This window comes from Paracoccidioides lutzii (assembly GCF_000150705.2).
Source record: "Paracoccidioides lutzii Pb01 unplaced genomic scaffold supercont2.21, whole genome shotgun sequence".
Lineage (NCBI taxonomy): Eukaryota > Fungi > Ascomycota > Eurotiomycetes > Onygenales > Ajellomycetaceae > Paracoccidioides > Paracoccidioides lutzii.
Window position 1 is genome coordinate 173105 of NW_015440967.1, and position 17638 is coordinate 190742.

General features: G+C 46.6%; 6 protein-coding genes across 6 annotated transcripts; 3 read left to right on the forward strand and 3 right to left on the reverse strand.

Annotated features, from left to right (window-relative positions):
• Nucleotides 1-737: 737 nt before the first annotated feature.
• PAAG_06962 (hypothetical protein) lies at nt 738-2612 on the reverse strand (the record flags this gene model as incomplete). The annotated part of the gene is made up of 3 exons (XM_002791005.2): nt 738-1995; nt 2078-2497; nt 2569-2612. The coding sequence occupies 3 exons, from the start codon at nt 2610-2612 to the stop codon at nt 738-740; spliced, it is 1722 nt and encodes a 573-aa protein (XP_002791051.2).
• A 425-nt stretch (nt 2613-3037) lies between these two features.
• Nucleotides 3038-3415, forward strand: PAAG_06963 (hypothetical protein; the record flags this gene model as incomplete). Its single annotated transcript, XM_002791006.2, has 2 exons — nt 3038-3140; nt 3234-3415. The coding sequence occupies 2 exons, from the start codon at nt 3038-3040 to the stop codon at nt 3413-3415; spliced, it is 285 nt and encodes a 94-aa protein (XP_002791052.1).
• Nucleotides 3416-3906: 491 nt separating this feature from the next.
• PAAG_06964 (hypothetical protein) lies at nt 3907-4755 on the reverse strand (the record flags this gene model as incomplete). The annotated part of the gene is made up of 1 exon (XM_002791007.1): nt 3907-4755. One exon carries the CDS (start codon nt 4753-4755, stop codon nt 3907-3909), a length of 849 nt encoding a protein of 282 aa, XP_002791053.1.
• Nucleotides 4756-5507: 752 nt separating this feature from the next.
• PAAG_06965 (ISWI chromatin-remodeling complex ATPase ISW1) lies at nt 5508-9244 on the forward strand (the record flags this gene model as incomplete). The annotated part of the gene is made up of 5 exons (XM_015846077.1): nt 5508-5636; nt 5729-5755; nt 5828-5971; nt 6073-9039; nt 9119-9244. The coding sequence occupies 5 exons, from the start codon at nt 5508-5510 to the stop codon at nt 9242-9244; spliced, it is 3393 nt and encodes a 1130-aa protein (XP_015700512.1).
• Nucleotides 9245-10466: 1222 nt separating this feature from the next.
• On the reverse strand, nt 10467-12447 carry PAAG_06966 (RNA methyltransferase; the record flags this gene model as incomplete). Its single annotated transcript, XM_002791009.2, has 2 exons — nt 10467-12200; nt 12310-12447. 2 exons carry the CDS (start codon nt 12445-12447, stop codon nt 10467-10469), a joined length of 1872 nt encoding a protein of 623 aa, XP_002791055.1.
• Nucleotides 12448-12543: 96 nt separating this feature from the next.
• PAAG_06967 (chromodomain-helicase-DNA-binding protein) lies at nt 12544-17222 on the forward strand (the record flags this gene model as incomplete). Its single annotated transcript, XM_015846078.1, has 3 exons — nt 12544-12786; nt 12897-16644; nt 16711-17222. 3 exons carry the CDS (start codon nt 12544-12546, stop codon nt 17220-17222), a joined length of 4503 nt encoding a protein of 1500 aa, XP_015700513.1.
• Nucleotides 17223-17638: the final 416 nt, after the last annotated feature.

The window sequence follows — 17638 nt, forward strand, 5'->3', positions numbered from 1 at the left end:
ATTTGCTTTTGCTGCGCACTGTATTTGTGCATTTTACATGTACTTATCCTTATTTGATGAAACCCCGTTAAACTGACATTTATTTTGTGAACTTTCCCTCCTAATGCCCCCCCCTTTTTTTTTGTTGCCGTCTCCACCCAGTTCACGTTTAACTCGTTTGGCTCTTCTTGTTGGGGTGCACTGTATATAGCAACTTAGTTACGAAAATGAATATGAATTTAAATCTGGTAGGGTTTATATTTGGAAAGGAACAAAGAAAAATATCAATAGGGGAACCTCAGGAGAGAAGAGTAGGGGAGAGAATGGATAACCCTAATCAATCCGAGGTTGTCGACTATGAAGTCTTTTGGTAGTACCAGGACGGCGAGGATTCCTGAAGAGATGCGTAAATGAAATCGATATATATATGCACATATGAATATCCCATGGATAAGAACGTGCTATTGCATGTGTATACGTTACCAATGCAGGCAGGGAGCACAATCAAATAGCACATGGTTCTCTCTCTCAGGGTTCATGAAGAGAAAAAGCAAAAAAAAAAAATAAAAAAAATCAAAAAAAAAAAAAATCAAAGAATATCCCAGCCTAGTCCCAATCCCATTCCATTCCATTTCACACCGCCAATCAGAAAAAGAACAAGAGCAAAAAACAAAATAACCTGTTTTCACCCCCCTAAGGATAACAAGAAATAATGGTATTTTCAAGGGGGAAATGTCATACCCCACTTTCTTGAAATCTCAGCACCTCTTCTCCACCCCCCTCCGACTCACACATATATACTTAACCCCCTTATATGGCTTAACCCCTTCCCCCAACCCCCGGCTCCTCCGCGTATCAACCACCAGTCCCTCAACCCGTATCCCGCTAGGTAGCCATCCGCGCACCGTAAAGGATACAGAGACAGAAGAAGGCATCAGGGAGGCCATCTGAGACTTTCGTGCACGGTCGACAGGCGTCGTTGAGCCTTCCAGACTTGGTGGTGGGTGGCACGGTTTTGAGGGCGTGGACGTATCGTCTTGTATCTGATAGCTACTTTCCTGTGTGTTCGCAAGGGTGTCGTCATAATAGCCGATTAGCGGGTTTGTGCGATATGCCCTGTCTGTGGAGGAGAGGATTGATTCGGGTTCATAGTCGTTACCGCCGTTGTTGATTTGTGCTGATGAGAGGGGTCCGACGATGGTACATCTTAGCGTCGCAGTGCCGGATATGCTTCCTGCATCTTTGCTGGTGGTGGGAACGCGCCATTCGAGTGTGTTGCTACCCGGGGTAAAGTGTGCTTCGCCACGGCTGGGGCGGAGATCGGTAAGGTTCCGGACGGAGGGGGAGATGGGAACGATAACGGTTACTTCTTCTATTGTTGGGGAGATGGACGAGGAGCTATAGTTTACCCCAAGGAATGAAGGGGTTGACGTGCCTGAGCCACGGCCTGGTAATACTCCGGGGAAATTGGTATTGAGGGTGAGTCGGACCTCGAAATCTGCACCGGTTGGGCCAAGGGACCTTTGCAGATCTACTGTGGCAGGTAAGAATAGCTTTTCCATGTGGGCTGGTGGTTTATCTTCGTCAGGCTGGATTGGGAGTAGGTCCACTTCATATCCTGCAAGCACGAAACGACCATCGGGTGGGACGAAACTAAGGTCCCCCGGGTTTTCCCTCCATCGCGCAAGTCGAACACAGGGATGGAATACGGGAAGCTGAAACTTATGGCTTATATTTGCCTTGCCTCCAGGAGCGCCAAGGGAGAGTAATAGATCGGGTACTCCTGAGATTTTCGCAGTGAAGACAATAGTCCCATACACAAGTGCTGAAATTGGTCTCCCAGAAGGAGCCATTGTAACAGATAACGACTCTACCACATCAACATACAGTTCATTAGATGTATGCCGGACCCCCTGCCGCCGCCATGGGATAGCAACTGCAGACGCTCCATTTGCATTCGCTGAAGCGGCAAGAGATGATTTTAGCGAATTTGATGGACCAAGTGAGGGAGAAGCACTGTTTGTATGTTGACCACACGTCTGTGATTAGCTTAGAAAATCTTCGCAGATGTTAAAAGGGTGTTATATATATTATTCACCTTGGCAATCCAACCCCTCCAAGCAGCTTGTCCATCCATCCCGGGACCTCAACAGTCTCCTGTAGCGCATTCGGTTCAGTATTGCAGACAATGCCACCATCACACATTTCATTCAACAGTTGCGCGACAACGTCATAATTGCTCTGAATCTTCCCCGCTAGGAGCGGGGCGCCAACGAATTCTTCTAGCACATCGATAACGCGGTGAAGGAATTCGAGGACAAGGAGAGGTTGGCTCTCTGTGCTGGACGGGACAAGAAAGAGCAGATTTGAATGAACTACTGAAAAGACGGACACTGGGGGTGAGGCGTCGGGGAGGTAGAGTAGTGATGGGCGTGGGCTTGGATGGGCAAGGAATAAGGAGAGCAAAGATGTTGCGGCGAGAGGGCGACCGCGATAGATGTGCTCGAGGATAGGACCGCTGCATTCGATTTTGCTAAGTTAACAAAAAGCTGCAGTTTATTTAGCTGTACTTTAATTTCAATCACTTACTTCAGTTCATCAAATACATAAAGCGCTTCTACGGCGCTGTTCATTGTTGCGAGCAGCTTGATTCAGCGGTTCTGGTTCAATAACTAGTTATGCGGCAATTTTCTCCGATGCGGAATGCGGGACAGCGACGTCAAGGAATCGCTGATTATGTAACATCGCAACTATTGGCGCTAAACCCTAATAGTCGGTCGGTAGCGTCCCCTATTGGGGGAAAGTCAACGGGGGAAAAGTGAGATCTTTTGGGGCTTATGGAGCCAGCTGCGAGTGAGGTCTCTTTGGTAAGTTTCATGATGAATGATATATAATCCAGTTCCCTGCATAGCTTTGGTTACAGGTGTACTGTCAATTTCTATATACACAATGGGCCTGCTAACTTTGAGAACGAACCTAGAAGCAAAAGCCCGCAAGAAGTGCTGACATGACTGGAGACACTTCCCGATCCCTCTGAGTTTTAGTTTACGTTGCTGTCATGCCTAAAGAGGACACTGCCTGGGATATAAATCCCAAGGATATGAAGAGAGCCATTGCCAAGGGAAAATACGAGAATGACTGTCTTGCCTGCAAAATCACAGGTACGAAAATATCACCACAACTACCCCCGACAACGTATAAGTATTTTCTCAATATACCGTTAATCTAATGCGAGGCGTGCCTTACCTATATAGGAAGTTTGGCCTTCATTGGGCTTGGAGTGTATAGCTATGTGTCCGGCGTGAACAATCTCAAGAAACAGGAAAAAGTTATCTTGAAAAGCAAATCACCATATAAGATGGGTTCCCGGCGCCTTGGTATAGCGACGATATCGGTGACGTTGGTGGGAATGGGAATCTGGAGGGCGCTCCACTAAATCATAAAAAGGAAGAAAAGTGATACCCAGTTTGCATTATTGGACTCCGTCAGGTAGTGGTGCTTGATGACCGCAAGAATGATGACCAACATTATTCTCGAATATCACAAATTTTCTTGTCTCGCTAAAGTCTCAAAGGAACACTTACGGCTCGGGGAGGAGGGGGAATACATTAATATATAAAAATCATCAGAATGAAAAACATCTGATCATGGGTGTTTTGATCGGATGCTATCTATGTAAAGTATGAAAATGCTAGACTATTGACTCCGTGAATGCTTCTAATCGCCACCGTACCACCAATGACTGGCTGTTGCAATGAGAAAGGAGAAAACGCAAGGGAAAGGATAACAAGCGAACCAAAAAAAAAAAAAAAAAAAAAAAAAAAAAAAGGGAGAGGGGGGAATGGGGGGTGGAGAAAAGAAAAAGAAAATCACAAGAATTCACCTGTCACTCCATCCCATCCCCTCCAATAAATTAAGTAAAGTCCCTTATATAAAACGACCTCGCTTCGCTCCTCCAAAGGCATCCCGTCCATTCCCAAGACTCGAGATGTCAAAAAAGTCGCCAAAATGGAATTTTCTCTTGGTCCCGGTATTCGATGAGGGATCTCGCGCAGACGCTCGTGGATTGTGTCGATTGCCATTGTTGAGTCGGTGAGGCACTCTGGAGCCTCGAGGAACAACTTCAACCCTGACGGTCGGGGAGCTACTCAGAGTCGAAGAGTGCGGTAGGTGGGAGTCGGTTTGTATGGAAGTCGTAGTTACGGGTACATGATCGGATGTTTGCATATCAATATCGGATTGCTGGGGCACCGGGTAGGAAGACCCAGTAGTAAAGGTAAATGTGGTTGGTCTGTTTGAAGAGGGGAGGTCTATCGCTACCGAAGATTGATTGTGAAAATTGGCTTCATTGCGGGGAGGGGGGGTCGATCTGGATGCTTGACTTGTGTGATTAACCTCCGGGCTCTCCTTTCTCGCGGTAGTTGGCGATATACTCCGACTTCTTTTGATGTCCAGGTCGGCTCGTTCATCGTCACTATCCATTGAAGTGGCAGCGCTGCCATCTAGCTTATCTGTCACCCAACATTTCACTTTCAACCCCTCTCCATCATTTAACCCGATTTTTTCCTTTTCAAGAAACGCTCGAAGGTCTTCCAAGGCTTCTTGGTATCCAATATGGCGAGCACTGGCTTGGTCGGAAACGGCGGTTTTGTAGAGGTTTGTCACAGATAGAGCAGCTGTCTTGAAGGCTTGCAGCAGCTGTTCGGGGGGCTGTGCATTGTTTGGACGAGGAGAAGATGTAGGTAGAGAGGTATTAAGAGATCTCATAGAATCCATGGCTAAGTACCTGTGGTTGGCAGTGCGGCAGAAGAGGTTGCCAGATTATATTTAAGAGTGGTTTGTTGCTCCAAAAATAACCCCTCGTTGCAGGGGGCGTTATCTTCAGGAGACCACCAAGTGGATGATAAAATAATAGTTTGGGTAATTAGCTCAAGCGGAGCGGGTGAGAACTAGACGCTGCAACAACGGGCATGGATAGGTTCTCAGAGATGTGCAACAAGAGATGCGGGTCAGTGGTAGTCAGTGGTAGTCGGTAGGTCAGGAATAGTTTGTATGTAACCGAGTGGGGACTGACTCCGTCGATGTTTCTCGATCTTTTTGCGCCAGCAAGGTCATTGCCCTGGTTTATGGTTGCGCTGTGCTTGGTGGCCCGGCTTGGCATGGAGTATAATTGTTCCGTCCCTTGAGAGCGCCCAAACAATTCCCGGTCCCGAGCACTGAGTCAGCAAGCCCCTGGCCAATCGGCGCGGGTGAATGGCGACAGGTTTTGAGCCTCTTTACGCGATTCCTTTCTGCAGCAGTACAAACTTCATTCAACCTTTTGCCATCTTCAATCGCGACGACACTCTCTGGCCCACGACATGAGACCTCCCAGCCACGGCCACTCGCACGTTTTGTTTCCATCTCTGTACATCGGCTTGTTTCCTTGTCTCGTCGCATGCTGCTTTGAGGTTTTCTTTAAACGCGTCTAAGTCTTCAATATTGCCTGTTTCAGTCTTGAGGCCGTCCTGTCCGACCCCTTCACAAATATGGCCCCTTCAGTCTCCCATCTGTCTGGGTCAGAGTCCCCGCCCCAGGCAGATACCCCCATGGAAGATGCCAATGGATATCCCTCCAAAACTAGCATAGGAAATCAAAATGAAGATCACAGCATGACGGTAACTTTTACTACCTCCCTGGTCCACTGTCTTTTATATTGGTTTCGTTAAGCCATTTCAGTTGGACAGAACGCTAACAAAGAATCTACCAGGACTATCAGGACACACCAGATTACACGGTATGGAACCCGCGCGCAATTTATACACCCCACGAAATACACAACCCCACAAACTCTAATTACTTTTTGCAGGATTCTGATACCAACCCAAACACAACTGCAAGTAGCATTGCCGGCGATTTAGCTCAACAAGACGGGCGCAAGCGGAGATCAGAGGCCTTCCAGCTCCGGAAAAGTGTGCTGGGCCGAAAGCACGGTCGTCTTGATGAATCAAAGGTTTGTCGCCAAGCAACATTATCCCCACCCCACACCCCGTAAATCACTCTTTTGTACAATCAATCTCCTTCACATTGGAAATATATTAACTCCATATTTAGGAAGATGATTCGATTCGAAGATTTCGATACCTGCTCGGTTTAACTGACCTCTTCCGCCACTTTATTGAAACCAACCCGAATCCCCGCATAAAAGAAATTATGGCGGAGATTGACCGCCAAAATGAAGCAGAGGCAAGTGCCAGGAAAGGTTCCACACGCAAGGGCGGTGCCAGTGGGGAACGACGCCGGCGAACGGAACAGGAAGAGGATGCAGAACTGTTGAAAGATGAGAAACGTGGTGGCAAGTCGGAGACGGTTTTTCGTGAATCACCCACATTTATTAAGGGAGGAGAAATGAGGGACTACCAGGTCGCTGGGCTAAACTGGCTTGTTTCTCTACACGAAAATGGTATTTCCGGTATCCTAGCCGACGAGATGGGTCTAGGGAAAACATTGCAAACAATCGCATTTTTGGGTTACCTAAGGCACATATGCGGCATAACCGGCCCTCATCTTATTACTGTTCCGAAATCCACTCTCGATAACTGGAATAGAGAATTCGCAAAGTGGACTCCCGATGTCAACGTTCTCGTGCTCCAGGGAGCGAAAGACGACCGCCACAAGCTTATCAATGAACGACTCGTTGACGAGAAGTTCGATGTTTGTATCACCAGCTACGAGATGGTTCTAAGGGAGAAATCGCATCTGAAAAAATTCGCCTGGGAATATATCATTATTGATGAGGCACATCGGATAAAAAATGAAGAATCCTCCCTGGCTCAAATCATTCGCGTTTTCCACTCGAGAAATCGACTCCTAATAACGGGAACACCGCTACAGAATAATCTCCTCGAACTCTGGGCTCTTCTAAATTTCCTTTTACCTGATGTGTTTGGCGATTCCGAAGCATTTAACCAGTGGTTCTCTAACCAGGAAGCAGATCAGGACACGGTGGTCCAGCAACTTCACCGTGTTCTTCGGCCCTTTTTGCTTCGTCGAGTCAAGAGCGATGTCGAAAAGAGTTTGCTTCCAAAAAAGGAAATGAACTTGTATGTCGGCATGTCTGATATGCAGGTGAAATGGTACCAGAAAATCCTCGAAAAGGATATCGACGCTGTCAATGGGGCGCAAGGGAAACGCGAATCAAAGACTCGTCTTCTTAACATCGTGATGCAACTGAGAAAATGCTGTAACCACCCCTACCTTTTTGAAGGTGCTGAACCCGGGCCGCCTTATACCACCGATGAGCATCTGATCGATAATGCTGGTAAAATGGTGATTCTAGACAAAATCCTGAAGCGAATGAAGAACCAGGGAAGTCGAGTCTTGATTTTCTCCCAGATGAGCCGTGTTCTTGATATTTTGGAAGATTACTGCGTTTTCCGGGAACATCAATATTGTCGAATCGACGGTTCCACCGCTCACGAGGATCGTATTGCTGCAATTGACGAGTACAATCGTCCCGGGTCTGAAAAATTTATTTTTCTCCTTACTACGAGGGCTGGTGGTCTAGGAATCAATCTAACGAGCGCTGATATTGTCATCCTGTATGACAGCGACTGGAACCCCCAGGCAGATTTACAAGCCATGGACCGTGCCCATCGTATTGGACAAACCAAACAAGTTGTTGTTTTCCGTTTTGTGACTGAAAATGCCATTGAAGAAAAGGTGCTTAAGCGTGCAGCGCAAAAATTGAGGCTTGACCAACTAGTTATTCAACAAGGTCGTGCTCAACAGCAAGCAAAAAGCGCTGCTTCCAAAGATGAGCTATTGAGTATGATCCAGCATGGCGCTGCCAGCGTGTTTAATACTAAGGGCGCAACTGGAGTTTTGGCGAAGGGCAATGACATTTCGGAAGATGATATCGACGAAATTTTGAAAAAAGGCGAAGAACGCACGGCCGAACTAAATAAAAAGTACGAGAAACTTGGAATAGACGATCTTCAGAAGTTCACATCAGATAATGCGTATGAGTGGAATGGAGAAGACTTTACAAATCGAAAGAAGGACATCGGTATTAATTGGATCAATCCCGCCAAACGTGAACGGAAAGAACAGTCCTACTCGATGGACCAGTACTATCGACAGGCACTGGCTACTGGAGGAAGGACGGCTGATCCTAAACCAAAAGTTCCCCGCGCCCCGAAACAAATCGCAATCCATGACTGGCAGTTTTTCCCGCCTAAGCTCCAGGAACTGCAGGAGAAGGAAACTGCCTATTTTCATAAAGAGATTGGGTATAAAGCTATTCTGCCGGATGGTCCTGAGGAGGAGCTTAGTGACAGGGAGGCTGAGCGAGAATTGGAACAACAGGAAATCGACAATGCTGTTCCGTTAACGGAAGAGGAACAGGATGAAAAGGCTGCGCTGTCCGAAGAAGGCTTTGGGCATTGGAATCGAAGAGACTTTCAACAATTTATCAACGGATCTGCAAAATTTGGACGTACTAATTATACGGAGATCGCTACAGAAGTGGACAGCAAAGACCCAGACGAGATCAAGGAGTACGCAAAGGTTTTCTGGAAGCGCTATACGGAAATTCAAGATTACCCCAAACATATTCGTGTCATTGAGCAGGGTGAAGAAAAGATGCGCAAAATGAACCACCAGCGCAAGATGCTTCGCAAGAAAATGGAGATGTACCGCGTTCCCCTCCAACAACTAAAAGTTAACTACACCGTCTCCACGACAAACAAGAAGGTATACACTGAAGAGGAAGATAGATTCTTGCTTGTGATGCTTGATAGACATGGCGTCGATGGCGAGGGTCTCTATGAGAAGATTCGAGAGGAAATCAGGGAAAGCCCCCTCTTCAGATTCGACTGGTTCTTCCTTAGCCGCACTCCCGTTGAGATTGGTCGCCGATGTACGACCCTGTTAAACACCGTCGCGAAGGAATTTGAAGTGGATGGCAAAGCTCCCAATGGCGATAGTGGTGGTAAAGGCCGTGTTCGTGATCGTGAGGACGACGTGGAGAATGAAGATATGGAAGCCCCTGCGAAGAAGAAAACTAAAAACGGTGTAGTAGTAAGTTCTTGAATGATCATAATAATTCACCCGTTTTACCGCTATAAACATCTAACCAGTCGATAATTTTCATCTGCAGAACAAACAGCTTAAGGCCGTCCAATCCGCTAGTGGCAGCAGAGCGACATCAACTGCAACATCAAGAGCCGCCAGCGTCTCGTCAAGCACTCCCGCCACCAGCAAATCCAAGGGGAAAAAGAAATAAGAGAAAAAATCACATCACTCTATGGCTTCTTTTTTATTTACTTTTTATTTACGGGGATGACTCTATCGTGAGGTGGTTATTTATCGGGCGTCGTTTTATTTTCCTTTTAGAAGGCGTGTACATTGATTGGATTACTCTGAAGCTTTTGTAGGTTGCCGGCGTTATATTAAGAAATGGTCGTGATCTGAAAATATTGGCAACCATTGTCAATTCTCTTCTGTTGTTTATGAGAAATGGGGGAGGAAATGGTGAATTTTTGTCACCTGTTTCTTTTGTTGGGGGCATCTAATAGTTTATCAATCGCTATGGGCTTCTACTATTTTTCTCCCTATTCCCCATTTTATTTATGCTCTATTGAGTAATATTTTATGGTTTCTAATAGTGAAATACAAAAGGAGGCAGGCTATTCAGATAGGTTTTATGAAAAATTGGATTTATGTACCTCTAGAATCTTGTACATCCCCTTGTCAATACTCTGTTGAATTATTGTACTTCCTTTTCAATTTCTCCGCCAGGTGTTTGCCTTTTACAAATGTTCTCTGATTGGGACATCAGAAGCAAAATATCATCCCGTTCGCCAGAAATCCGAATCCTTCGGCCTTTGAACCAACCAGTGATTCCAAAAATGGCTGTATTGAGGCACCGTATTGGCCGTGGGAGCCCAACAAAACAGGATGGACATTGGATGAAAGGGTATCCCCATTAATTGATTCTCAATGAGGATCAGATACGAACATAGGGAGCGGGAAATAAGGCTCACCGTATGCTCAGCCGTACTCAAGCCTATCGCCGGCCTGTTTGTAATTTGGTGGCCCCGCCTATCTATAGAGATCTACTGCCATGCTCAAGGGGTATGCAGGGGAAACTAATTGAGAAGCAGCCATTGTTGATCCCGCAGTAAGAGGGATCGTTGGGGTATTCTAGGAAATGATAGTTTTGCAAGTGAACCCAGACTGGGGAAAAGTTAAATAAACTCTGAAGTCATATATTTATCGGTATCCCGTTCCACGTGGAGTAGATTGAACAAACGCAATAAAGCAACAAATTCACTTAGTATAATTATACATGTACGTGTACGTGCTGGTAGGATGCACCAGCAGCACTAGCAGAATGTATTGACAGGAACAAAACTCCGCCAGAGTAACCAAAGTCAGTGGGAGGGTGGAAGGAAAGGAGTGCATAATTCTTAAATAATGCGATCCACAAGAATCCCACCAATTTGTCAAAACATCTTATTAGGATCATCCTTCGCCTCCTCGCGGATCATATCGACCGTTGACATCAAAGCCTCCTCAGCTGGAGTGGAGTCCTGTTTATTAGAAGAAGGATCACCCAGGAATGCCTCACACAGCAATGCCGAAGCAACACTGACATTTAAACTATCGACTCCCGCACGATCTTCAACGTTGCTCGCTGTGATAGCGCCCGGTATAACTACAGCGCCATCAGCCTGTTGCCGTATACTTCTCGGCAAGCCCTGCTCTTCACTGCCAAGCATCAGGACGCAAGGTGCCTCGTTAAGCTTAGTACTCACTTCTCGCCGGCTGAGGACTTGCTCCGTGGGTGCCTCTAGAGTTTGTTGGGACGCATTGGCAGCGGCGGGGGCTTCAGCCGCAAAAAATTTCCAGCCGTTTGTGTGGGAGCTTTTCACAAAGAGGGTTGGGTTGGTGGTTGTAAGAATTGGAATGTTTTCTGCAGCGCCTGCGGATGCCTTGATGGCGACAGCTGATATCGGGGCGCTGCTTCGCGTTGAAACGATGACAGCGTCCACGCCAAAATAGTATGCGCTCCGGATAATAGCGCCTACATTTCCTGGATCACGGATTCCATCTAAAAATAGAGCGAAAGGGTAACGAGTGGGCATAATCAGATTCTCTGCCAGAGGAGAGTTTTCATCCCTATACCCTGCTCGAGGAATGCGTCCACTCGTACCATTGACTTCCGCCTCCTCTGCTGATTGCTGACAAACTGAGGCATTAAAGTGAGTCTCTGAGGGAGACAACACAGGGAGGAGGCTATCGACTGGCAGCTTGGGGAGTTGTGACGCCTCCAAGATACAACCATTATGCGGCCTTCCACCACTCATTTTATCCAACAACTTAGGCCAATTCCCAGCCACTTGTTTGACACAGACACCGGCAGCTAATCCAAATTTAATTATTGTATCAAACATAGGTTCTCGCGTCGGATTCCTTCCCAATCGGAGTGAGACTTTATCGGGAGTCTCGTAGATGTAAAGCTTGTAGAGCTTGCGGCGGCCACATCGCAAAGCAGCTAATACGGCCGATGCGCCATATATAAATTCAGAAGCTGCTGTTGTGTAGGGAATTGATTTTGGGGCGGTGATGGAAATATGAGGCTGTGTATGCGCAGGCCTTTTTAACTCAAATGCAGATTGTTCTCCTGGCTCTGCCACTCTCTGGGCATAACGCTCACGGTGAGTCTTTCGGCGTGAGAAGTCAGGTCCATCACCGGCAGGCAGGTCCTCATCTAGATTTCGGCGTCTACGCGGGGTATCGCGCCATTCCCGCCGTGTCCTGTCGTTGTTTGGTGAAAAGCTGCGTGAGCTAATTCTTCCCTCCAGAGTTTCATGATTTGACCAGGAGGACCCAGATTCATGTGGTCGTCCCACAAACCCCACGAGACTCCTAGAGCTAGAAGAATTGGAGCCATCCCTGGGAGTCTGTTCATCGTGCCTTTTTCGAGATTTCCCTTGGCTACCGCGCTGTATCCAGCTTGGCTTGTAGCGGCTCTCTCTGCTCTCCTTGCTCACATAAGAGTTGCGCGAGGTGTATATGCCTTTTAGGATTGCTGAATTTATCGAAGCATGCCTTATACCTTCAGCACAGTTCTGTTCAGGAAAGCCGAAAAAGCATATCCGATGCAATTTCAGCAGTGCATTGCCCTGACGGTTGAGCATAACTCCACTATGTGCAGATGCAGAAGGGAATTGCAGCTGTTAATGGACATAGAATTTAAGATTCACGTTGGATTATCTGTTCAAGGTATGCTCGCTAGATTCTAAGCAGATCAGAGCTGTGTTGTTCAATTAAAGCCGATCTGACGTCGGATTTTCCATTTTTCCGGAACCATACCCAAATCGGGTTTAGCGCCAATCTCCTCCTTGTGATCTTCGAACCTTCTGCCCTTTTGTTCTCACCAGCTCGCAGAGACCGACTACAGAGGCGTTGTCCCTTTACCATTTTTGCGCAGCTGGGTTGGGGTTCAGCAGCGATGCACGCATGCGAGGAAACGAGCTCATCTCTTTGTGCCCGGCAATTCCCCGCAATACCGAAGCTATGGACATCCACAGCGATGTCCAACATATCGAAAGCGCAGACGATCTGTCTCTGGCGGCGAATATTCCCAGTCAATTCACTGTGGTCAATTTGAATCAAAAACCTGAGTCTCCCGATCCTGAAACTAGCCAACAGATATTCCATATCACAGTCCCAACGATCGAAAACGATGATGAATATAAATTCCTACCCAGTCATTCGGAAGTCGAAGAAATCCTTGATACGGTCAACGGTTCAGGTCCAGTGAGTTACTTTACTAGGATGGCAAGCGGTGACATTTTAACTGTGGGAACTCTCTTCTTACCTATCTTTACTCTTTTGTTGGCTGCCCTGCTCATAACTTCGTTACTTAGTTATCTGATAGCTATGTTCGCAAACTTCAAAACGGACGCAGCGCACTCTTCTTGTTTAACCAACTAGGATCCCGCAGTTCTAGGGAACGCAGCGATTCCTTCAAAGATGAAGACATGGTCGCTCTCCGCCGGCACTCAGGGAGAACGCAGCCTCAAAGGGATAGCTTCTATGTTAATTCCACAACTCTCGAATTGTCTTCAGATGATGACCCATTGGCCAGACCGATGACAAGGCCTGTTAGGGCTTCTAAACGCCGTTTGATTCGAAGGGGCAACACTTCTGACACTGCTAACGACACTGTTAACGACACATTCCCGACTAGACGCTCCAGTCGTCTAGTCCAGTCCTCCGCCCCTCTGAGCTCAGAGAGCAGTGACGATGAATCGATAGAGTCTTTTATTGAAGATAAACCTAGAAAACGGGGACGACGACAACCTATAGGAACCGGACGACGTCCCAAGTCATACAAACTTGAAAATTCTAAACCTGTTCAACTTGGGGTTCGGTCATCACAGAGAGTGAAATCGTTGAAGAGCATGGCAGAGCGCTTAGAAGATGACATATCTGAAGCCGAGAATACGCCATCCGGTGTGAAATATTCGGCTACAAAGGAAATCTTTAAGAAGATCCCGAAAGAGGATCCCTTCCGGACACATCATCAACAGCTGTGTAACACCTGTCACGCCGTTGACTTCGAAAAGGGTCATCTTGTATTTTGCCAAGGGTGCACAGCAGCTTATCACCAGAAATGTCTTGGACCTCGCATTCAAAGAGAGCACTTAGTAACTAAGGTTGGGGAAGATGATTTTATTCTACAGTGCCGCCGCTGTTTAGGCTCCGCTCACACAAAAGATGCCCTTGCTCCTCATCAAGGGGCTTGCACTCAGTGCCACAAACTCAGTCCATTATCGAAACCGTTGAGATCACGAATGACAGCACGCGAGGAACAATTACTAAGGGAAGACAACAGTGGCTCTGATCCTATCGTTGATGTTGATATCCCCTTATATAGTGTAGATAATATAATGTTTCGATGTGCTTCATGTGAGCGTGCATGGCACATGAATCATCTTCCACCCAGGGGTCGAAGTTTTACCCATGTCATCGGGGAGAGCGACAACGAAGGCGATGGCGAACAAAGATTCAAAGAATATTCTGGCCGATTTTTGTGTGAGGACTGCGTCAACATGCCAGGTCCAATAGAATCTATCGTCGCTTGGCGACCCGTTGACCTGGATAGTTTTGTTCCAGGCTATACGTCAGATATGCTTGAGGAGACCTCCAAAGAATACTTAATAAAATGGCAGAAAAAGTCGTACTTTCAGACCACGTGGATGCCCGGTGCCTGGGTTTGGGCCATCGCTGCTGCACCAAGCAGGAAAGCATTTAGCAAATCTTCGAAGTCCCTAAAACCTATAATGACAAAGGAGGATGCCATTCCAGAGGAGTTTCTACGTGTGGACATAATTTTCGACCTTGAATACTCAAATGTCGTCAGCAATTCGACTTACGAGATTGACCTGGCCCGATCTAATGAAGTATCCAGAATTTATGCCAAGTACAAGGGTCTGTCGTATGAGGAAGCTGTTTGGGAAACAATCCCATCACCAGAAGAGACAGAACGCTGGCATGATTATCAATTGGCCTACAAAGATTGGGTTGCTGGGAAACATGTCCATGTGCCAAAAAGCCATATCTTAAAAAAGAATTTGGCTAACGTTCGATCCCGGGATTTTGCTACGCAGCTCGTAAAGCAGACCCAGCCAACATTGTTAACAGGTGGACAGATCATGGAATATCAAAAAGACGGCTTGAACTGGTTATACTACATGTGGTACAAAGAACAAAATGCTATACTAGCCGACGAGATGGGACTGGGAAAGACGATTCAAATAATTGCACTTTTTGCGACGCTCATCCATGACCATAGGTGCTGGCCCTTCCTTGTCGTTGTCCCAAATTCGACGTGTCCCAATTGGCGTCGGGAAATAAAGACTTGGGCACCCTCCCTGCGAGTCGTAACTTATTACGGCTCGTCTGCCGCAAGAAAAATAGCGCATGATTATGAGATGTTTCCCGATGGCACATCAGATCTTCGATGCCATATTGTGGTTACTTCATATGACGCAATGATTGACGATAAGGTGAAGCGGCTGTTTTCGAAGATTCCATGGGCTGGATTGGTTGTCGATGAAGGTCAGCGCTTGAAGAATGACAAAAATCAGCTATACGAGGCTTTGACACGTATCAACTTCCCTTTCAAGGTTCTTCTTACCGGAACGCCCCTTCAAAACAATATTCGCGAATTGTTCAATATCATCCAATTCTGCGATCCCTCTAAGAATGCTGAAGCTCTCGAACAGCAATACGGAGGGGATTTTACGAAGGAAACGCTGGCTGAACTGCATGACATGCTCCGGCCCTATTTTCTCCGTCGAACAAAAGCTCAGGTCCTGACATTTCTCCCGCCCATGGCGCAGATCATTCTACCAGTTACAATGAGTGTCGTACAGAAAAAGTTGTACAAATCTATTTTGGCCAAAAACCCACAACTGATCAAAGCGATTTTCAAGAGAGATCCAGGAAGTACCTTAAAACAAACCGAACGACACAATCTGAACAATATTTTAATGCAACTTAGAAAATGTTTGTGTCACCCATTCGTTTACTCTAAAGCGATAGAAGAGAGAACTGTAAACGCAGCTCTGTCCCATAGAAATCTGGTGGAAGCATCATCAAAACTCCAGTTATTGGAAATGCTCGTGCCGAAATTGCAAGAGAGGGGCCATCGCGTCTTAATCTTCAGCCAATTCCTGGATAACCTGGATGTAATTGAAGATTTTCTTGACGGCCTGGGCCTTCTACACCGCCGGCTTGATGGGTCCATGACTTCTCTTCAAAAGCAAAAGCAGATTGATGACTATAACGCCCCCGATTCGCCATACTTTGCATTTTTGTTATCAACCAGATCCGGTGGTGTTGGTATTAATCTAGCAACGGCTGACACAGTAATCATCATGGACCCCGACTTCAATCCGCATCAGGATATTCAAGCTTTATCCAGAGCACATCGGATTGGTCAACAGAAGAAAGTGCTTGTTTTCCAGTTGGTGACGAAGGCATCCGCCGAAGAAAAAATTATGCAAATCGGGAAGAAGAAATTGGCTTTGGATCAAGTTTTGATTGAACATATGGATGCGGAGGATGACACAGAGGTTGATTTGGAGGCCATTCTTCGCCATGGAGCCGACGCCCTCTTCGAAGATAATGCCACTGATGATATTCAATACGATAACGAGTCAATTGAAAAACTCCTCGACCGAAGCCAAATAGAGAACACCAATACTGGTGATGACGGATCTGCGGAGTCCCAGTTCAGCTTTGCTAGGGTGTGGGTTAATGGGACTCTATCGGACAAGTTGGGCACTTCAGAAACTGCAACTCCAACTGACACAGTGTGGAATAAGATTTTACAAGAACGCGAACGTATAGCAGCAGAAGAAGCAAAGACCAACTCTCAAACTTTAGGTCGAGGAAAACGAAAGCGTCAGACTGTTGACTATGCAGTTCAAGATCAGAACTTGAACTCGTCCCCGAAAGGTGGAAGAAAGGATGATACTGATGCAGAATTTCAATCGTTCGGTCCAGAATCTGATACGGAGGATGCTGAAACTGATGGTGACTTTGCTGGTGAAACTCCCAAAACGGATAATCAAAAGAATTCTGAGGATGGTGGCACTACGAAAGGTACTAGTTCTAACACCATTGTTTTCTCCTTATGATCCTTCAATGGAGGTATTGACTCGGTTGTAGTACGACCTTTCAGACGTATCAACGTCCCTGATGTCGGCTTGGTATTGAACGGAACTATGACAGATGGGAGCGGCGGACCAAGTCCCATGGCACATCCGCCGCATCGTTGTGTGGCCTGTGATCAAATTCATCCAACTGGATACTGTCCATTAAAACTAGCAGGCGTGGAACACTGTGGCATTTGTGGAATTGCACATTATGGACGTGGAAGAACATGCCCACACCTCAATTCAGAGACTCAGGTCGCATTAATGCTTGGCTCCCTCAAAGAGAGTCCTGAGCAACGAACCTTAGTTGATGAGGCCACTAAGTATCTGCGAGGCATTCGGGGCGACCTTGTTAGAAGGAAGAGGGTCAAGGAAAACAAAAATGCTGCAGGTTCTCTTTCCCATTCTCAGACTCCGCCAGTATCACACCAAAACCAAAACGCTGCTGTAAACCCGCCTCATCCACCAACTTGCCCACCACTTCCATTGCAGACCGACCAAAATGCAGCACCACATCCTTCTTGACCATCACCGCCGCAAGCGTACCACCCGCAAACTTGCTACCCGTATTACCCTTATCCCCCCATCATGAGACTCTTCATATCAGTGCAGGTTAGGTATACGGTTCTGTGCCTTTTTACCCCCGATATCCCACGTTTCCTTCTTTTTTTTCATATTTGTTGTTGTATTTAGATTACGGAGTGCTTTCTTCCACTCAACGAGGGTCTTCTGTGATTACCATTTTTTAGGAGGCGCATCGGAAGATTTGAGGATCAGTAGAGTGTTCTGGCGTTTTGACTTTAGACTGGAATTTTGAGCTTTATTTGGGGTAAGTGATGGATGGATTTAATATTCTTTAATCCTTTTAACAGTTGAACTTTTCATCACTTGAAAATCAAACTCTCGATAACTCAGGAAAACAAAAGCGTGCTCTGCGCCAT